Source organism: Bos indicus, chromosome 2 (assembly GCF_029378745.1).
Source record: "Bos indicus isolate NIAB-ARS_2022 breed Sahiwal x Tharparkar chromosome 2, NIAB-ARS_B.indTharparkar_mat_pri_1.0, whole genome shotgun sequence".
Lineage (NCBI taxonomy): Eukaryota > Metazoa > Chordata > Mammalia > Artiodactyla > Bovidae > Bos > Bos indicus.
Window position 1 is genome coordinate 107,159,840 of NC_091761.1, and position 19,219 is coordinate 107,179,058.

A 19,219-nucleotide genomic window follows, 5' to 3' on the forward strand; every position below is an offset into this window, starting at 1 on the left:
GCCTAACCCGCCCCCGGCCTCTCAGCTCCACGCCCCCACATCGTCCTAGAGCTCATTGGTTGCTAGGATACTGCGGGCCGTTACGCCGGCGCGGACTGATGACGTATCCAATGTTTCCGGTCTCTGGCGCTTCCCTGCAGCTAAAGCCGGGTGAGTGCGGTGTTCTGGCTGGCCCACCCAGACCGAGACCCGGAGTGGGCTCAGCACGTGGTGGGTCTGGGCCTAGCACTTCTTCCCGGAACTACCCCGTGCCCTGCCTCTGCAACCCAGTAGGGTGTGCGAGTGAGGGGCCGCCTGAAGGTGGGCCGGGGTTGGAGGAAGTGGCCTAGAAGTCGCCGCGGGGACTGGGCCCTTTTTAAGGCACCTGACCCCAGCCTTTTTGGAGCTGGCGTTGCCAGGGCTTATTTTCTCTAGGTTCGGAGACTTGGGCCTGAGCGCTCCACATTGGCCCTTTAGGGGGTCTGCTGGATTGTGCCCCGCCCATGACCTGCCATTCTTTTCCTTCCAGCATGATCTGCTGGAGCCCCAGCAACTTGCCTGAAAGAGACCACTCGACCTGGACGAACCCTTTGGCAGCTTCAGGCCGTCCTTGAGGAGGATGACTGAGACACTATGGGCCACGCGCTTTGCATCTGCTCTCGGGGAACTCTCACCATTGACCATAAGCGCTATCTCTTCATCCATAAACTGGGGGAGGGGTGAGTGTTCTGGAAATCATTTAGTCCCAAGAATTGTGGTGTTTGAAGGACAGCAGTCAGCACAGGATAGGAGCACAGAGCCTCTAATTCACCGGACAGAGCCCAGCTCCTTGGTGGTCAAGAAAGTGGATTGTGGAACCAGTCTTCCTAGAGTCACCATGTATGGCCTTGATAAAACCTAGTTGCTTTATCTGCTTATTAGAGCTAATTGTGCTTCAATGGCAGGGCTGTGAGGACTAAATGAGATAATTCGTGTCAAGTGTCTCCCCTATTGCCTGATTCATAGCACTTGATAAAGGTTGGCTGTTATTTATTTAATATTTATTGAAGCCCTGCATTAAGACCATAGGACCTAGGAAGTGACTGTGTCCTTGCTCAATGTTAATAATCTTCAGACTTCTTTTTAGAGTCACACCTTGGGAGGGTTGCTAGTAAATGGGAAAGACACCCCCCCCCCCTTCCCCTGCACTTCTCCCCAGGGAATTCCTCTGGATCCCAGCAGTATGGGAGATGACCTTGGTCCTTCACTGACCCCTTTGGCCCACAGTGGGTTCAGCTTTGTGGACCTAGTGGAGGGGTTACATGATGGACAGTTCTACGCCCTGAAGCGAATCCTGTGTCATGAGCAGCAGGACCAGGAGGAGGCCCAACGAGAAGCAGACATGCATCGCCTCTTCCATCACCCCAACATCCTTCGCCTCGTTGCTTATTGTCTGAGAGAGCGAGGCACTAAACATGAGGCCTGGCTGCTGCTACCCTTCTTCAAGGTCAGAAAGTCTCCTGGCTATGGAGGGGGTTGCAACAGAGCCGTGTGTGCCAAGGGCTATTATGAGCAGTCAAGCACATTAGGAAGCAGAAGTCATGTTCTGGTTTGAGCATTTCAGATTTGGGGTTTAAGGAACCCACCTGGGGCTGTAGGGTGTGTGGTGAAATTGCTATAGATTCTGACATAGGGAAAGAATCAGGCTCAGGGAGTGGAGGCTAAAAACATCAACTGCGGGGAAACTTGTTTTGCAGAGAGGTACGCTGTGGAATGAGATAGAAAAGCTGAAGGACAAAGGCAACTTCTTGACTGAAGAGCAAATCATTCGGCTGCTGCTGGGTATCTGCAGAGGCCTTGAGGCTATTCACGCCAAGGGTTATGCCCACAGGTCAGTGGGAGGCTCCATGCACTTGCTGGACAGAAAGGAAGAGCCTCATCAAGAGAAATGAGAGATCTCTGTGCTCTTCTCTAGGAACAGTCCCTGTGATTCTTTTGCCCCGCTAGGATCCTGGCCTTCTGGTTCAGGGACGCTCATGGGTCATTTCTACTTCCCTGCAGGGACCTGAAACCCACCAATATCTTGCTTGGCAACGAGGGGCAGCCGGTTCTAATGGACTTGGGGTCCATGAATCAAGCATGCATCCACGTGGAGGGCTCCCGCCAAGCTCTGGCCCTCCAGGTAAGAGTTTCCAGAGTCCTTTGCTCATCTCTTCCCCATCCTCAAGCCCTTCTGGTGCATGCCCCAGTTTGGTCACATGACCAAGACCTGTGCCCTGCTTCTGAGCTCTGGGGCCACTGTTCCAGGACTGGGCAGCCCAGCGGTGCACCATCTCCTACCGGGCCCCGGAGCTCTTTTCCGTGCAAAGCCACTGTGTCATCGATGAGCGGACTGATGTCTGGGTGAGGAGCGTGTGGGTGGGAGTGTGGGAGGGGAGGAGTGCTGCTCTGTAGCTGCTGTGAACTGGAGGAGCAAGTCTTTGGTTTCCAGTGCATGGGGCCCCAGGAAGCATGTATGTCCCAATCCCCCCTCGACTTCCTTCCTAGGAACTGTCACTGACACTGGACTCAGTTGCTCAGGAAGTGGTATAATCTTGTCCTTTGAGCAGGATAAGTATAACTAAATGTCAGGGCTGGAGGCAGCGGCTCAGCGCAAGATGCAGAGGCCTCAGCTAACTGGCAGTTTCTCTGGGGCCCTGGTGGTGTCACGTGACTAAAGTCAGCATACTGTAGTCTCCTTTCACTACAGAATGAAAGAGAGATGACTCCATTGGTCCCCTTCCAAGGAATAACCAAGTTATGCTCAGTCCCTAGGTTGTGTGCTATATGCCATGATGTTTGGGGAAGGCCCTTACGACATGGTGTTCCAGAAGGGTGACAGCGTGGCCCTTGCAGTGCAGAACCAACTTAGCATCCCGCAGAGCCCCAGGTGAGCTCTGAAAGGAGCAGGGGCACTTCAGGCTCCTCCCTTCCATTTGCAGGAGTCAGAGCACAGGGGGCGGCCGCCCTCCTCACCCTCCCCTCCTCCTTCTGCAGGTATTCTTCAGCCTTGCGGCAGCTGCTGACCTCAATGATGACCGTGGACCCCCAGCAGCGCCCTCACATTCCTCTGCTCCTGAGTCAGTTGGAGGTGCTGCAGCCCCCGGCTCGAGACGAGCACACTACCCACATCTGAACAAACCTGTGGCCACGTTGAGAAGGTGGCCCCTGTGCCTTGGCAAGGAGCCGGCCGCCCTCCGTAGAATCTCCATCCATTCAGTTCAGGACCGCGTCCCTGTCACTGGGGGCAGCTGGGGGCTGGTACAGTTTGCTCAGTCTTCTGTCTCTGATTCTGCTGTCTCACCCCCAAGAGCAGTAACTGGACTGGAGGCCTGCCTGGGTCATGGTGGGGGATGGGGAGAGGGGAACTGATAGAATATAGTCAAGGCTCTGAGCAGGACTGCTGAGCATACATCATGATCTGCTTCCAAATCTGGGGGCAGGAGAATGTATAAAACAAGAATAAAGTGAAAGCAGCTTGGTGTGATCTCAGTCTCGTTGTTCCTGGAGTGAGAGGAGGTGCAGGGCGCCCAAAGGCTGGCTGCCTTTTCCCGGGGAGAGCCTGGGGAGAAGAGGGACTGGCGAAGCCTCGGGGGTGGCGTGACCATCCCTCCACATTGGGAGGCAGGTGTCCCTACCTTAGGTCTGGCTGGTGGGGGAGTGGGCACTTCTTCTCCTAGCTTGTCTTAGTCAAAAACTTCAAACTGCCCTGGCCTGAGCTGGTTTCTATGCCAAGAACTGGGCCAAGGGCCCCCTTAAAGCACCCTCACCTCATTCTTTCTTCATACCCATGGCTGGGTAGCTTAGTCAGAGCAGCTGAGCTGGTTTTCCAGGAAGGGGTTCTGGGTGGAGACACCTGAGGAAGCTTTGGGACAACCACACAACTGGTTTCCAGCCTCTGCCTAGGGGCAAGGGGAGTGGAAGTGGTGGACATTTTAGTCCAGAATCTCTCCCAGATGGTTCTGGTTCACACATGGTTAATGATTAATGGGGCCTGTGTGGTGTGGCAGTATCCAGCTGCCACTTCCTGCCTCCTCTGCTGAGTAAACAGGGGCCCTGCCTATGCTGGGCTGGAAACCTGTTCCCTTGGGAAGGGCACTGCGTCCCTGAATCACCAGGGAGGGCAGGGTTGGCGTCTCCTGCTCCTGAGAGTGACGCTCCTGCCCCCCTCCCCTGCCAACCGTGCCTACCCCCCAACTGCTGACGTCAGTGTGGGTCCTGGGGTGCCTATTAGCAACCTTGAAGTTTTCCCCAGGGCCCCGGCAGGAGGCTCCCACCAGCTAGCAGAGAAGCTGAGGCCAGAAAGAAAGCACAAACAGAGGGGAGATGACCTGACTTTTAATGGCACAACCCTAGGCCCCAGCAAAACAGCAAGACCAAAAGTAAGCTCTGCAAAGCTGCTGGGAGGTGCACTGACAAACAACTCTAGGAGATCGCCCTTGTTCCCTCCCAGCCCCCAAGCTTATGACTAGGCTCCATGCCCAGGAACTCTGGGCCTGCTCAGCCCCACTCCCAAGCCCTTAAAACGCACAGAGGTGTCTGGGCCAAGCTTTGCTTCCAGTGTTGGTGAATGCAGAGCAGCAGGAAGAATAGGGTAGCAGTCTAACTCTCAAATACAGAAACTGCTGGGCTTAAACTCCTACTTGGAAAGGAAGTGAAGCCTCAGATCCTTTAATGGTTCATGTTGGACAGGTCCAAGATCCAGTCCTCATCTCCCCCCTATCCTGGGCACTCCTAGGATAATACATGGGTCATGTTTCCCGGGCCTGGCAAGGGCCCCTTGGCAGGTCTAACCTTCAGCCACGGAAGGAAAAAGTCATGAGCAGCACATAGTGAGGGCAGCAGCAGAAACAGCAGCAGCAGCAGCACAAAAGGGGAAGGCAGCAAAGCTCAAGCACTCACAGAGGGGACGAGAAACCGTGCAAGGAGACTGTTTATTTCGAAAGGATTTTGCAATAAACATAGTGAGTGGGCTCCAGGCAGAGATTCTATTCTTCTCCCTCATCCTCATCCTCATAGGAGTCGATGCCCACTTCCTCGTAATCCTTCTCCAGGGCAGCCATATCCTCCCGGGCCTCGGAGAACTCACCCTCCTCCATGCCCTCGCCCACGTACCAGTGCACAAACGCCCTCTTGGCATACATCAGGTCGAACTTGTGGTCCAGGCGGGCCCAGGCCTCAGCGATGGCGGTCGTGTTGCTCAGCATGCACACGGCACGCTGCACCTTGGCCAGGTCTCCCCCGGGCACCACAGTGGGGGGCTGGTAGTTGATACCGACCTTGAAGCCCGTGGGGCACCAGTCCACGAACTGAATACTGCGCTTGGTCTTGATGGCAGCAATGGCAGCGTTGACGTCCTTGGGCACCACATCTCCACGGTACAGCAGGCAGCAGGCCATGTACTTGCCGTGGCGGGGATCACACTTCACCATCTGGTTGGCAGGCTCGAAGCAGGCGTTGGTGATCTCTGCCACCGACAGCTGCTCGTGGTAGGCCTTCTCTGCAGAGATGACTGGTGCATAGGTGGCCAGGGGGAAGTGGATGCGAGGGTAGGGCACCAGGTTGGTCTGGAACTCGGTCAGGTCCACGTTGAGGGCGCCGTCAAAGCGCAGGGAGGCTGTGATGGAGGAGACGATCTGGCTGATGAGGCGGTTGAGGTTGGTGTAAGTTGGACGCTCGATGTCCAGGTTGCGGCGACAGATGTCATAGATGGCCTCGTTGTCCACCATGAAGGCGCAATCTGAGTGCTCCAGAGTGGTGTGAGTGGTCAGGATGGAGTTGTAGGGCTCAACCACGGCCGTGGACACCTGGGGGGCTGGGTAGATGGAGAACTCCAGCTTGGATTTCTTGCCATAGTCAACAGAGAGCCGCTCCATCAGCAGTGAGGTGAAGCCAGAGCCAGTGCCCCCTCCAAAGCTGTGGAACACCAGGAAGCCCTGAAGTCCTGTGCACTGATCAGACTGAAAGACAAGAAGGAAAAGAGCAATGTGGGTGGGGAAAGGGCCTCAGGATCTCTTATGTTCTGGCTTCACAAAAGTCTAAAATTTCTCAGGTGTTAAGGCAGACTAATGAGTATCCCACAGCTGCAGCACACTCTGGGACATGTACAGTTAGAGATGACTCCATGAAATGGATTTGGAAAAAAATGTTTCTGACCATTAGCATCGTTTCAAAAGCTTCCTTCTTTCTACCCCCAATTCTCACCAGCTTGCGGATCCGGTCCAGGACTGGGTCAATGATTTCCTTGCCAATGGTGTAGTGACCACGAGCATAGTTGTTCGCCGCATCCTCTTTCCCAGTGATGAGCTGCTCGGGGTGGAAGAGTTGCCGGTATGGGCCGTTTCGGATCTCATCTGAAAAGGCATACACCACATCGTTACAGCAGAAACCACAGGCTATGCTCAGCACAGACCTCCCTCCCTCAGCCTGGTGGCTGTGGTCAGATATATGGAAGCATTCATCTCCTGCCAGCCTGAGATAGCAGTGTGTGAGAGAAACCCAGAGCTGCTGCCCAGGCCAGTCTGCGATCAGCCTCCTTTCTTCAGCTTCCAGCAGGGCAAGGGGTTTTCAGGGCCAGGAAAGCCAGGTCTAGACATCCTCTCTCCAGAGAGAAGCTTAGAGTCACTTTCCAGCCCCTTAATTCCACCCTCTCTTTCTCTGCTCACCAATTACGGTAGGCTCCAAGTCCACAAAAACTGCCCGGGGCACATGCTTTCCGGCACCGGTTTCACAGAAGAAGGTGGTGAAGGAGTCGTCCCCTCCACCGATGGTCTTGTCACTGGGCATCTGTCCATCCGGCTGAATTCCATGTTCCAGACAGTAGAGCTCCCAGCAGGCATTGCCCATCTGGACACCTGCCTGCCCCACATGGACTGAGATGCATTCACGCTGAAGGGTAAAGAGAGGGGACATGGCATAAGCCCCACATACATAAGTCCTTACCTCATGAGCCTCTCTCCCATCCAATCACCTACCAGTTAGGATGACTCAGTTGGCAAAAGGGCCTGAGCAGAGGTCAAAGAGGCTGGCATCCTGCCCAGGCTCTCCTGCATAGGACTTCCCAACTGGAGGCACCCAGTAGGGCAGGCCAGTTCCCTTAGCCTACTTCTCCATGGGGACCTTGTCAAGTAAGAGCTGTGGCTCCATATGACCCTGCCATATTCACAGGGCACTCAGGCAGGACGGAGAGGTCAAGTGCATATGAGACAGGCAAGACACTGCAGTCACTGAGACAAGGACAAGCGATTTTTTTCAGCTGTTCCCAATCCCTACTCCCACAGATCAGCTTCTCAAGTGCCTGAGAAGGGACAGAAGGTTTTCTAGAGCCACGAATTTATAGCTAGAGGTCCGCTGTTGATTAATTCTTTGCTTTGAGGATGAACAACTAGAATATCATATAACCCTCTCGCCCTTTCATTCTTGCGAACTATAGAGGTGTCTCAGCCTTCCAGTCAGGCATCAACTGACCATGCTGGCCAGCAGGATGCCCTGGCTCTCACCACCTTTAAATCCCATCTGGCTCTGGGGATCAATCCCATCTGGCTGCTCTCCCCATCTCTACCCCCACACCCTGGGTATCTTCACCGCGTTCATCCACTGCGGTGCCCTCACGGAAACTGCAGAGAGCAAAAAACGGCAGGCGCCGGCAGTGAGGGTTGTGGGCACTGGGGCAGTCGCTGCCCTAGGCTCATTCCTGCCAGTCTGGAATTAACCTCTGAAGAGCCAAAGTGGTACAGAGCAGGGCCGGCGCGGCCTCCCTTTTCGACACCGAAATGGCGGGGTGACGGTTTGCAAACACCCAGAAAAGGAAACGGAACCTGCGGTGAGGCCCCGAAGGTAACCTGCCTTGCCCTGGGCGGGGTGAGCGCCATCCCGCGCTCTGGCCCCGTATTCGCCCCTTCTAGATTCTTTCCAGGTCCATCCCAGTGGAAAGCGAGGATTGGATTTCGGCCCCCGTCCCTGGGCTATAAATACCACCCCCTACACACACCTCTTTCCCCTCCCCCCAACCTGGCCTCGGCCCGCGCTCTCGCTCAGCGCCAGCTGTCTCTGCCCGTCCGTGCACGCGGACTCTGGCTGGAGAGATTCCGGCTCGCCTCACTAGGCCGAACCCCATTCTCGCCACCCCTCCAGGATCAAAAGAGGGGTGCTGAGTCACGGGGGGGTACTGTGGGTAGAAGGGATGCGCCCACAGTCGGAGGAAAGGGGGATGCTGAACCAAGTGATCTGACCCCTTCCCACCTTCTTGCACCAAACACGTGTTTGGTCAGTTCCAAGGACCCGGGAGTGAGAGAGAGGCTAGGGGCGGAGGGCAGCCAAGCGGGGTCTCCCTCGACCGCGGAAAGGACGGGCCACAGGACCGCGTGACTCCCCTCAGGAGGGTTAGGACACAAATACTTGGTGGAGCAGGAGGGGATTCCAGGAGGACTCCTCTCTGCTACTGATGATTCCCACCCCGCTCTACCACCCTCCCTAGCATCCGAAAGTGGACAACTTGGCCCAGCCAAAGCCACCGGGAGGGGGTGGGGGAAGGCAACCCCCCACAACACCTCGAGACCTGAAACTCCGGATAGAGGGCCCTGAGCAGCCCTAGAGAGAGGTTCCCCGAAGAACAGGAGAACTTAGGGGACGGGCGCGATGCCGGCGGGGCCGCACTCACCATGGTGAGTCCGGGTGGTGGGTCTCACGTAGAGTCCGGGTGACGGGTCTCAGTGAGAACTGCGCTAGCTGCAGTGCCGCACCGCTCTTATATGCGGGAGGCGGGCCCGCGCGCTCCGACCGCCCACTAGGAGCCGGGCGGCCCAAACGCCACGCCCCCGAAAGGTAGGCGGCCCGGAGGGGGTGGGGCCAGGGCGAGTCCCCTCCCCGGGGCGTGCCAGAGTCCCTCACCTGTCCCGCGTGAGTGAGCAGTAGCGACCCGAGCTTAAACCCTTCTCTCCCCGCTTTGCGCCGACACTCGGAGCTCCCGAGCTCCGCTGTTGGGACGCAAAGCGCGGTGCCGGGACGTGTCTCTCCTGCACCTGCGTTGTGGGGGCGCCTGTCTCTAAGGTGTTCTGACTTAGGCAGGGTGCTGCAGAGGCTGTTTTTCCGGAGTGGCTGCAGCCAGCCTTCGCCTGTGCCCTCCCCGCCCCGCCTCTCTGGAGGCTCCGGCCGACTGCCTGGTTCTGGCGCTTCCCCCAGGAACTGCTTGCAGTCGCACGAGGCCTGCTGGTCCCCGGCCGGGACGGCTGGCCTTCGCCAACGCCCGCGGGCGGCCGAGGACCGGGAGCTGCACAGTCTGAGCCCCAGGTTGCCGATCCCTTAGGTTGCTCCGCAGAGCCTAACCCCACAGTCTGTCTGCGAGGGCCGACCCCCGGAATCTGTCGCGTCTCTCCAGCTGCCCACTGGTCAGTGGCCCCGTCATCAGCACCGTCACTATTAGCCGGCCCTCGCCATAGCCACCTGCCCACTTTCCTGCAGCCAGAACCGCCGGAGCTTCTGGGATTCGTATCCTGACTGCCCTAAGTGACCTTGGGCAAGTGACTTAACCACGCTGAGTTCTTGGCATCTTCACGGGTGAAAGGAGATAACGATCCTACCCCCAGAAAGCATTGTAAGGTGTTATAACGTTTGTTGACTCTGAAGAGGAAAAAAAAAATGGAGATTCTGATGTCATGGCTGGTGTTGACTTTCCCATCCTCTTCTGTCCTTAAGCCATGGGCAGGATCTGCTACCTGCATCTCAGAGCCCTCGGAGCTCAGGCAGAGGTCTCAGCTAAAGCTATTCCTTCTTTCTACTTTTCAGCCCCATGTCTCGCAAGAATGGGCTTTTCAACCTACTTCTGCTTTCCCTTGCATGCCTTACATTTTCTACCTGTCTCTCTTCACTGCAGAAATCATCAGAAGTACCCTACGTGCCTATTGGTACATCCTGTCTCCTGGGAAAAGATTCACCTGTCTCTCCTATTTGTTTCTCCTAGTGTTTCCTAGGGCCAAGACTGCCTGACAATGTAACACAGCAGGATAAAATAACAAGCAATGGCAACTTTCTACCAACAAAATAGCTAACTGATACCTTACTTTACCAAGGCATGGAAAGAAATACCGTGAAATATGACAAGGTCTCTTTTCCCAGTAGACTAACCATATGGTTGGGAGAACAAGACTCATTCATAGAAAAGAAACCTGGCAAGGACACATAATGAGGTTGCTTTGGGAAATGGGGTCACGGTCTCTACAGAGCAAGGAGCCTTGGTGACTACAGAACACGTGGCCTCGTTCAGACGTTCCCTAGCCCTCTGTTTTCCTTGTGCAGCCCAACCCTGCAGAGTGAGTATTTTAAGAGACTTGTGCTATCTTAGGCAAAACCCAAAACCTATTTGTTCTTCAGGTTCAGCTTCTTTTTCTGTAAAACTGGGATAATAACTTGGATTGTGAGGACCAGATGAACTGGAGGATGCATACGTACACAATAAAGCACTATGTATCCAGCTGCCTGGATTCTTAGAGCATTTTGTTCATTTATTTTCATGCGTGTAGCACCTATGCTGCAGTTATTCATGCATATGTCCATTTTATTAGACAGTGATCTTGCTGAAGCAAAAGACTGTGTCTCATTCACTTTTGTGTTCCCCAGTTCCCAGTATGGCACTTGGCACATGGTAACATTTGCTAAGTGTGTGTCAGATGAATTGTTTCACTATAGAGATGGGACTGAAATTAAGGTAAAATTCTTAAGAAGCCAGAAATTTCAAATTGGAAAACAAATTCCCTCTCTGAAATGTTTTATCTGGCCCCCACAGTGTTAACTGCTATTGCGTTTAGAATATGAAAAAAAAATTAGGAACTTTTTCTGTATGGGGCATTGCCAAAGACCACCCCTATGTTAGGAGACTTACTAGACAGACTCACAGGACTCAGCATAAACTCGTACTCACAGCTAGGGTTTATTACAGTGATGCAAGAACAATACACAGCTGGATAATAAGGGGAAAAGACACAACAGGAGTCTGAAGGAATCCATGTCCTGTCCCTCCCATAAGGGCTTACACAATGTACTCGTTTTCCTAAATGAAAATGGAGCAACATTTCCCTGCAGTGCTTTTGCCCAAGAAAGCCCATTAGAGACTCAGCACCCAAGGTTTTTAGTGGGGGCTGTTCACAGAGGCACTTCTGCCTTGCATGTGCCAAAATTCCAGACTCAGAAGAAAAATGGGTGTTCAGCATAAATCACATTGTTTACACACACTGTCCAGGCACAACAAACCATCCTGATCAATCAGCTGTTGACTGGGAGTACTCTAAGAGCCAAGTTCTCAGATGCCAGCCGAGGGGCAACCATGTGAGCAAGCCTTTCCAAGGATAGCTGTCTCAGGCCTGCTAGGTTAACTGTTTTAATCATGTAAAAATCCAGGTCCTAGCTTATCATGAAACAAATTGGAAGAGATGGCTATTCTAGGCCTGCATTCCCATTTAGCAACTGTGATAGGCAGAATACCACTCCCCCCAAGATGTCCACATCTTAGTCCCTGGAATCTGTGACTACGTTACCTTCCATGGCTAAAGACAGTGTGAATATGATTAAGGTAAAGGTCTTGAAATGGGGAGATTTTGGATTTTCTGGGTGGGCCCAGTGTAATCACAAGTCCTTTTTTTAATTAAAAAAAATTTTTTTAATTATGAAAGTATGATAACACATTAACAGGAGACTTGGAAAATACAGAACAAGGTTACATATAGTTCCACTATACATTATAGTTATTTTTAAAAGTAGATGAATTAAGATTTTTAGTTGGGCTTTCAATATCAAACTCTCAAAAATTAATACAATGAATACAATACCATTTTCTCAAAAAATTAACAATTCTCTTCTACAGAGTAGAAGGATCTAGTAGACCTGAAAAGCACTATGAACCAATTCAACAAAATTAAGATTTATACAATTTTCACACAGCAATAGAATACAAATTCTGTTCAAGTTCCCCTAGACTGTAAACTAGAAGACACTGGAATAAAACAAGGTGCAAAACTTTCACTGTCTAAAGGTATTGAAATCATACAGAATGCTCTTATCACTGTAGAATCATGTTAGAAATTAATATCAAAAGATATTTGAAAATAACCCACCTACTTTCAAGTGGAATGTGACATTTACCAAGAGAAATAGAAGGGTCCTTCTAAATGGAAGAAGGAGGCAGGAGAGTCAGAGTCAGGGAAGGGGAGAGGTCAGAGTGAAGGCTCTCAAGATGGAAGGAGGCCATGGTGAAGGAATGCAGACAGCCTCTAGAAGACGGAAAAGGCAAGGGGCATATTTTCCTCTAAAGTCTTTAGAAGGAAAGCAGCCATGCCAACGCCTTGAATTTATCCGTAAATAGGTTTCCAATTCCAGTGGTGGGAGAGGGGGCTTCCCCACACACCACCAAGCAATTCTCAGACACCAGCAAGGGGTTCTAGAATACAGCTCAATTCTGCACTTTCTGCCTGGAGATAGCATCAGGTTCCGCAGGTTAAAGGTTTGATCCTACAAAACTGTCCCCCCATTTCCTGTTTCAGATGTCAGTCACAAGTCCCAGTTGTTACCTAAGCTTCTGACCCACCTGCTACAAACTGGAAGTTCCAACAACTCCCCTCCAACTCTGGATACCAACCACAAGTCCATATGGTTACTCGTCCTGACTGATGGGCTGCAGATTAGAGCTTACCATCACCTCTTTCTTGGGTTCAACTAATTTGCTAGAGAGGCTCGTAGGGTTCAGAGAAACGTTTTACCGACTAGATCACTGGTTTATTATACAAGGATATGAGCCAGGAGCAGTCAGATAGAAGGGATGCAGAGGGCAATGTATGGTAAAAGGACATGAGCTTCCATACCATCTCCAGGTGCTCTACTCTCCCAGCATCTTCCATGTGTTCACCACCCCGGAAGGTCTCCAAACCCCATCCTTTTGAGTTTTGATGAAGGCTTCATTTCATAAACATGGTTGATTAAATCACTGACCATTGGTGACTGAACTCAATCTCCAGCTACCCAACACTCTCAGGAGGTCAGAAGGGCATGATGGGACTGAAATTTCTAAATCTCTAATTGCTTAGTTGGCTCCACTGGCAAGCAGCCCCCATCCTTGCTGCTGCTGCTGCTGCTAAGTCACTTCAGTCATGTCCGACTCTGTGTGACCCCATAGACAGCAGCCCACTAGGCTCCTCTGTCCCTGGGATTCTCCAAGCAAGACTACTGGAGTGGGTTACCATTTCCTTCTCCAATGCATGAAAGTGAAAAGTGAAAGTGAAGTCACTCAGTCGTGCCCGACTCTTAGCGACCCCATGGGATTTTCCAGGCAAGAGTACTGGAGTGGGGTGCCATTGCCTTCTCTGGCCCCCATCCTTAGGTGGGTCCAAAAGTCACCTCATTAACATACCAAGACACCTTGGCCACTCTCAACACTTAGGGAATTCTCAGGGTTTTGGGAACTGTGAGCCAAGAAGAATGGGCAAAGACCAAATAATATATAAGAAATACATTTTGGTCATATGAGTAGCCAGTTTTTTCTTATAAATCATAATATTGAATTCCCCATAAGATATATTTGGACTTTTGATCTCCAGAACGTGAGATAATACATTTGTGTTGTTTTAAGCTACTAAGTTTGTAGCAATTTGTTACAGCCTGGATAGGAAACCATTGCGGCAACAAATGTAGCTGGGTGATGGCTATGTTCTTAGGATGGGCAACAAGCTGCTCCAGTTCACCCAGCTCTCATTATGCTGTGTCTCCCTGACACAGAAGACCAGTGCCCACTGTCATTTAACATCACATGCTCAACCCACATCACACATTTTTGTTAGCTTGGCTCTTGCAGCAATGAGTTCACAGCCCTAAGCAGGCTTCCTGGCAGGGAAAACGGAGAAGACAAGGGTGCAGGGAGACACACCCAAGGCATGTTGGTGGAATATAGAGTCTGCATCTGGTTGGGAATGTGTGTCTGAGCGTGCATGCTCATGCACAAACAGGCATGACTGAGTGTATATCTATTTTCTCAGGATATAGACAGATCCCCTGAATAAGGGCCATAAGCTCTTGGTAGGTGAGCAGGTAATAGTCCATATTACCAAACAGAAAACTCTTGGACATTCACATAGAATCTAGAAGACAATGCCAAACACTCCCTGATGAGGTATTGTTTAGTCCACTCACCCAGCGTGGGTGTCAACTCTCTCTTTGGATAGCTCTCTCTCTTCACGGTGCCTACTGTTATCTCCATCTTTCCTAACTCCTTCTCAGAGTCTCACCTCCATCTTGAAGCAGTGTGGCAAGGTCATCAAAGTTCTTTGTTTGCTGTTGGCTGTGCCACATGGCACATGAGAGTTTAGTTCCCTGATCAGGGATCAAACCTGAGCCCCTTACAGTGGAAGCTCAAAGTCTTAGCCACCAGGAAAGTCCCCATCAAGGTTTAAAATGTCTCCATGGATTCCATTTGGGAGAGGTGGAGCTGAGCCTTACCGCACATCCATTTTTTTTTTTTTTTTCAGTAGGAGCGTCTACTAGCTGTCCTCCTCCTCACAGCACCATCTTTCCTATGGGATAGCTCCATGTCTTCTCTCCTTCCTGCTGTCCATGCTGGCTTGGTTCACATGCTCCACTGAGATGTTCTTGCTAAGGTCACCAGTGACCTCCATCTTGCCAAACCAGAGATCATGCCTCTCTCTTCATCTTTCTCAGCCTCTCAGCAGTATGCAAAATAACTGATCCTTCCTTTATAGTGTTTCATAGTTGAAGTACTTCCTTCTTGGCTTTGATGACACTTCTGCTCCTGGTTTTTGTCCTAGCCACTCCTTCTTGGTGGTCTTTGATGGCTTACCTCTAAAGGGTGTTCTTCATAGCTCATTCCCAGGCTTTCCACATGCTTTTTCTCCCTGAAGGAGCAATAGTTGAAAGTGGGTGATGAGTATATGGGATTTTATTATGTTATCTCTACTGTGGGGTGTATTTTTAAATGTCTGTAATTAAAAGCAATTGTAACTTATCTAGGGTTACTCAAAAAAGAATAGCTAGAGTATAAACATCCCAAGCTGCAGTGCAAGAATAGAATAAAAAGAAAGCCATATCACCTATATGTTGATGGTTCTCAAAAGTACTCCTCCATTTTGGACCTCTCCTCTGAGGTTCAGAGTCACATGACTGTTTGGCTTTTTGATATCATACCTTGAAAACCCCTTAGACATCTCAACACAACACAAAGTAGAATTCTTATCACACTCCCTGCCAAACCTGCTTCTGTCCTAGGCTCCCAAAAGTGAAAGTCGCTCAGTCATGTCTATACCAGTCCATGCAATTCTCTAGGCCAGAATACTGGCACGGGTAGCTTTTTCCTTCTCCAGGGGGTCTTCCGAACCCAGGGATCAAACCCGAGTCTCCTGCACTGTAGGCAGATTCTTTACCAGCTGAGCCACAAGGGAAGCCCCAAGTCTGAGTAAATAATACCACCTTCCTCCCAAGTCCTTAGGTAAAAATGGAGGACTGTCCTCTATTCCTATTTCATTTTCTTCCTCCCCTCTTTTATTAATTAGAATGTTTTAGCTTCAAATCATGGAAAGCCTAGCTACCAGCAGCTTAAACAATGGGTGTTTAAGAAATCTGAATGGAGGGCAGTTCCAGGATTGGTTCAGTGATGTGACCAATAAGTCCAGTATATCCAGCTTTCTGCTCTGGCATCCTCAAAGGCCTGGTGATGTCTTCTCTCCTGATCACAGGATGACTACCACAGCTCCAAGTATCATGCCCTCATATGACACCATCCTAAGGCAGGAAAGGGGGGCGGTGGTTTCCTCCCACATCTCTTTTTATCAGAGAGAAAAACCTTTCCTTAAAGCACCCCAACAGACTTTCCCTTGTATCTCCCTGACCTCAGGCCTAAACTAGTCATTGGAAGGGGGGACTGGAACTACCATGAATGGTTTGGACTAACCTATACTTACCCTTGGAAAACGCAATGGCACCCCACTCTGGTATTTTGCCTGGAAAATCCCATGGGTGGAGGAGCCTGGTAGGCTGCAGTCCATGGGGTCACTAGGAGTCAGACACGACTGAGCGACTTCACTTTCACTTTTCACTTTCATGCATTGGAGAAGGAAATGGCAACCCACTCCAGTGCTCTTGCCTGGAGAATCCCAGGGACGGGGGAGCCCGGTGGGCTGCCATCTATGGGGTCGCACAGAGTCGGACACGACTGAAGTGACTTAGCAGCAGCATACTTACCCTTAGGTCTAGAGAAAGGCCATCTTCCTTGACCAAGTGGAAGGGTGAAATATTATACAAAATCAGGACCACGACAGCAAAGAAGACATGGAGGCAGGGGTCAGGTAAGGCTGTTGGGTAGGTCTGCACAGCCCAGATTAGCATGTCCTATAGCTTCAACCCAGCTACTTCCCTCACCCCTAGTTTAGTCCAAGCTACCATCCCCTCATTACCGGATATTAGCCATGGTCTCCTCACAGCTCCCTGCTCCCACTCTTGAACCTCTATAATGTACTTTCCACATAGCAGCTGCAATACTCTCTCTAAAACAAAACACGAAGTAGGCCATGAGGCTTGCTTAACCCCCCATCCCCCATCACACTTGTAATAAAAGCCATTCTCAGGACTTCCCTGGTAGCCCATTGGCTAAACCTCCAAGCTCCTAATTCGGGAGGCCCGGGTTCCATCCCTGGTCAGGGAACTAGATCCCACACACCACAGCTAAGTTTGCATGCTGCAGCTAAAGATCCCGCAGGCTTCAGATAAGATCTGGTGCAGCCAAATAAGCAAATAATTTTTTTTTTAAAGCCATTCTCCTTCCCAGGTCCCTTTACCTCTGTGAACTCCCTCCCTCCATTTCCTTATACACACCAGACTTGCTCCTTTGCACTTACTATTCTCTCTGCCTAGAGCACTACAATTCAGATCTTGGTGTGTCCCATTCCTTATTAATTTCAAACATCACCTTCCTGGAGAGTGGCTTCTTCTCAGTAGTAGCCCCCTCTCCTACTCTCCCCCTACCCTGTCTCCTTCTGTGCCATTATCTGTTTTGTTTTCATTAAGTGTTCATTGCTATCTGAAATTTTCTTGTTTGTTTAGTTATTCTGTCTTCCCACAAAAATACAAACTCCTTGAAAGCACAGACTCTTTTTGTCTACTACCACTGTATCTCTGGCAACAGTGCTTGGCACACAGCAGACAGTAAACATTGTTCAAGGAATGAAGAATATTGATTACCTCTCATTTTATAACTTAGATACATTACATGCTCTTTAAAAAAAATCTCAGGACTTCCCTGGTGGTCCAGTGGTTAAGGCTTTGGCTTCCAGTACAGGGGGTGGGGGTTCAATCCCTGATCCGGGAGCTAAGATCACATATGCCTCATGGCCAAAAAAACAAAACATAAAACAGAAGCAATATTGTAACAAATTAAATAAGACTTTTAAAATGATCCATATTAAAAAAAAAACTTAAAAAATAAGTTTCTTTACTCTTGTTTTATATGAGATTCCTCCCCCTGCCTGCCTTGAAGAGAATTTTCTCTGCAGAATTAGTGTTGTCAAGGTTGACTTTGAGATGCCTAACTTCAAAGACCAGTTGGGAGAAGTTGGAGTGCTAGCAGGAGACTCTGGGGCACAGTGGGCCCCAAATCCTTCCATCTGGATAATAATTCCAGAGGTCTATGGCTTCGTGGATCAACCCAGTGTAGACTGGGCTTTCTCACCTTTGAAGTGTTGGTTGGCTGTGTCTTCTCTCCAGGGATCCTGGCCTTTTAGTTCCAGGTAGGAGAGAGAAGCAGAGAGGGCGATGGCACCCCACTCCAGTACTCTTGCCTGGAAAATCCCACGGACGGAGGAGCCTGGTAGGCTCCAGTCCATGGGGTCGATAAGAGTCGGACACGACTGAGCGACTTCACTTTCACTTTTCACTTTCATGCATTGGAGAAGGAAATGGCAACCCACTCCAGTGTTCTTGCCTGGAGAATCCCAGGGACAGGGGAGCCTGGTGGGCTGCCATGTCTGTGGTCGCACAGAGTTGGACACGACTGAAGTGACTTAGCAGCAGCAGCAGGAGAGAGAAGACCTCAGTTCATGGCCCAAACCAGGGTTAACCATCTTAATACTCTGGGTCACACCCTGGTATACTAGGATGAAAAGGGCTCTGATAAAGCCCCGCCCTCAAGATAATTCTTTCACCATTTGCCATACTGACTGAAGATTCACATTAGAAACTACTTCCTGGAGAGGGTTGCTATTAATAGACAAGACTCTTATTTGCTAAATCTGACATTCCTATTCCTGGTCACGGCGCTGGCTGGAAGTATGACTGGAGAGAGGCAACGTGGTTTCCAGGCAGCATTAGGGACCATTTGAGGTTAGTGGTCATGCATTTGAAGTTAGATCAGTCAATATAGTTCTGGGGTTTTCTACAGCCACTGTTTAGTGGGTCAGTGCAGGCAGAATTGGTGAACAAATGGATTTAACCAGAGTTGTGGTTTGGTCAGTCAAGGAAACTGAAGCTAAAGGGAGACAAGGGAGTTGAGGAGTATGTAAGGGAATGATCACCACTGACCACGGAATTTAAAATAAAAACACAGGAGAGGATGAGGAATATCGAAAACTCTGCCATGTGGAAATGGGAGAGGCACAGACCCTGAGTCCCAGAGGAACCATAATTCTGCCCCTAATTAACTCCCTCGTGCCAAGAGGCAGCAATTTCCTTTTCTTCCTCAGGGAGTAGAGGCCTTCCCTTGCCTACCTCACACAAAGTTGTTGAGGGACTCAAAGGAGATAAGGGCGTGGGGGGGTGGTGGGGGGTTGAGGCTGCCCTGGGAACAACAAAGCAGGATACAAATGGGAGAGAGTAACATTTTTATTGTCCCAGGCCATATGGTGACTACTTCTGTGGGAAATAAGGCCAGACTAGACAAGCAAAGACTTGCATTAGAACAGGGAGAGACTGTTAGGAATGGCCTTGAAACCCTGCTAAGTATCTTGCCTTGCCTGTGGACTACAGCCAGTTCTGGACTAAGAACATGCATCTTGTTTAATCTCACAGTATACAACCTCTCCCCAGTCTACAGATGAGAAAACTCAGGCAAAAGAAGTTAAGTGTGTGCTAAGTCACTTCAATCATGTCTGATTCTTTGTGACCTGTGGACCATAGCCCACCAGGCTCCTCTGTCCATGGGATTTTCCAGGCAAGAATACTGCAATGGGTTGCCATTTCCTTC

The 19,219-nt window shown here is 50.7% G+C and overlaps 2 protein-coding genes across 6 annotated transcripts; one reads left to right on the top strand and one right to left on the bottom strand.

Moving 5' to 3' along the window:
- Positions 1-20: 20 nt before the first annotated feature.
- Positions 21-3,484, top strand: STK16 (serine/threonine kinase 16). Of its 5 annotated transcripts, none has more exons than XM_019977198.2 (8): positions 21-150; positions 509-698; positions 1,246-1,465; positions 1,716-1,849; positions 2,020-2,140; positions 2,266-2,361; positions 2,766-2,887; positions 2,995-3,484. In XM_019977198.2, exons 2-8 carry the CDS (start codon positions 613-615, stop codon positions 3,131-3,133), a joined length of 918 nt encoding a protein of 305 aa, XP_019832757.1. In that variant the 5' UTR covers positions 21-150; positions 509-612; the 3' UTR covers positions 3,134-3,484. The 5 variants fall into 5 exon arrangements, with proteins under 5 accessions (XP_019832757.1, XP_019832784.1, XP_070628787.1 ...); XM_019977209.2 differs by lacking the exon at positions 21-150 and adding an exon at positions 277-300; XM_019977225.2 differs by lacking the exon at positions 2,266-2,361.
- Positions 3,485-4,912: 1,428 nt separating this feature from the next.
- Positions 4,913-8,790, bottom strand: TUBA4A (tubulin alpha 4a). Its single transcript, XM_019977187.2, has 4 exons — positions 8,657-8,790; positions 6,663-6,885; positions 6,202-6,350; positions 4,913-5,957 (listed from the first exon to the last, which is right to left on the bottom strand). Exons 1-4 carry the CDS (start codon positions 8,657-8,659, stop codon positions 4,986-4,988), a joined length of 1,347 nt encoding a protein of 448 aa, XP_019832746.1. The 5' UTR covers positions 8,660-8,790; the 3' UTR covers positions 4,913-4,985.
- Between the last annotated feature and the right edge of the window lie 10,429 nt (positions 8,791-19,219).

What these genes read in the sequence shown, in the direction of transcription:
- STK16 (XM_019977198.2), top strand. Translation starts at nt 613, where the DNA reads ATGGGCCACGCGCTTTGCATCTGCTCTCGGGGAACTCTCACCATTGAC. An exon ending in TGCTGCTACCCTTCTTCAAG is followed by an intron (nt 1,466 to 1,715) that starts GTCAGAAAGTCT and finishes CTTGTTTTGCAG; the next exon opens with AGAGGTACGCTGTGGAATGA. An exon ending in GCCAAGCTCTGGCCCTCCAG is followed by an intron (nt 2,141 to 2,265) that starts GTAAGAGTTTCC and finishes CCACTGTTCCAG; the next exon opens with GACTGGGCAGCCCAGCGGTG.
- TUBA4A (XM_019977187.2), bottom strand. An exon ending in CTTGGAGCCTACCGTAATTG is followed by an intron (nt 6,351 to 6,662) that starts GTGAGCAGAGAA and finishes ATGCCTTTTCAG; the next exon opens with ATGAGATCCGAAACGGCCCA. An exon ending in TGGACCGGATCCGCAAGCTG is followed by an intron (nt 5,958 to 6,201) that starts GTGAGAATTGGG and finishes CTTGTCTTTCAG; the next exon opens with TCTGATCAGTGCACAGGACT.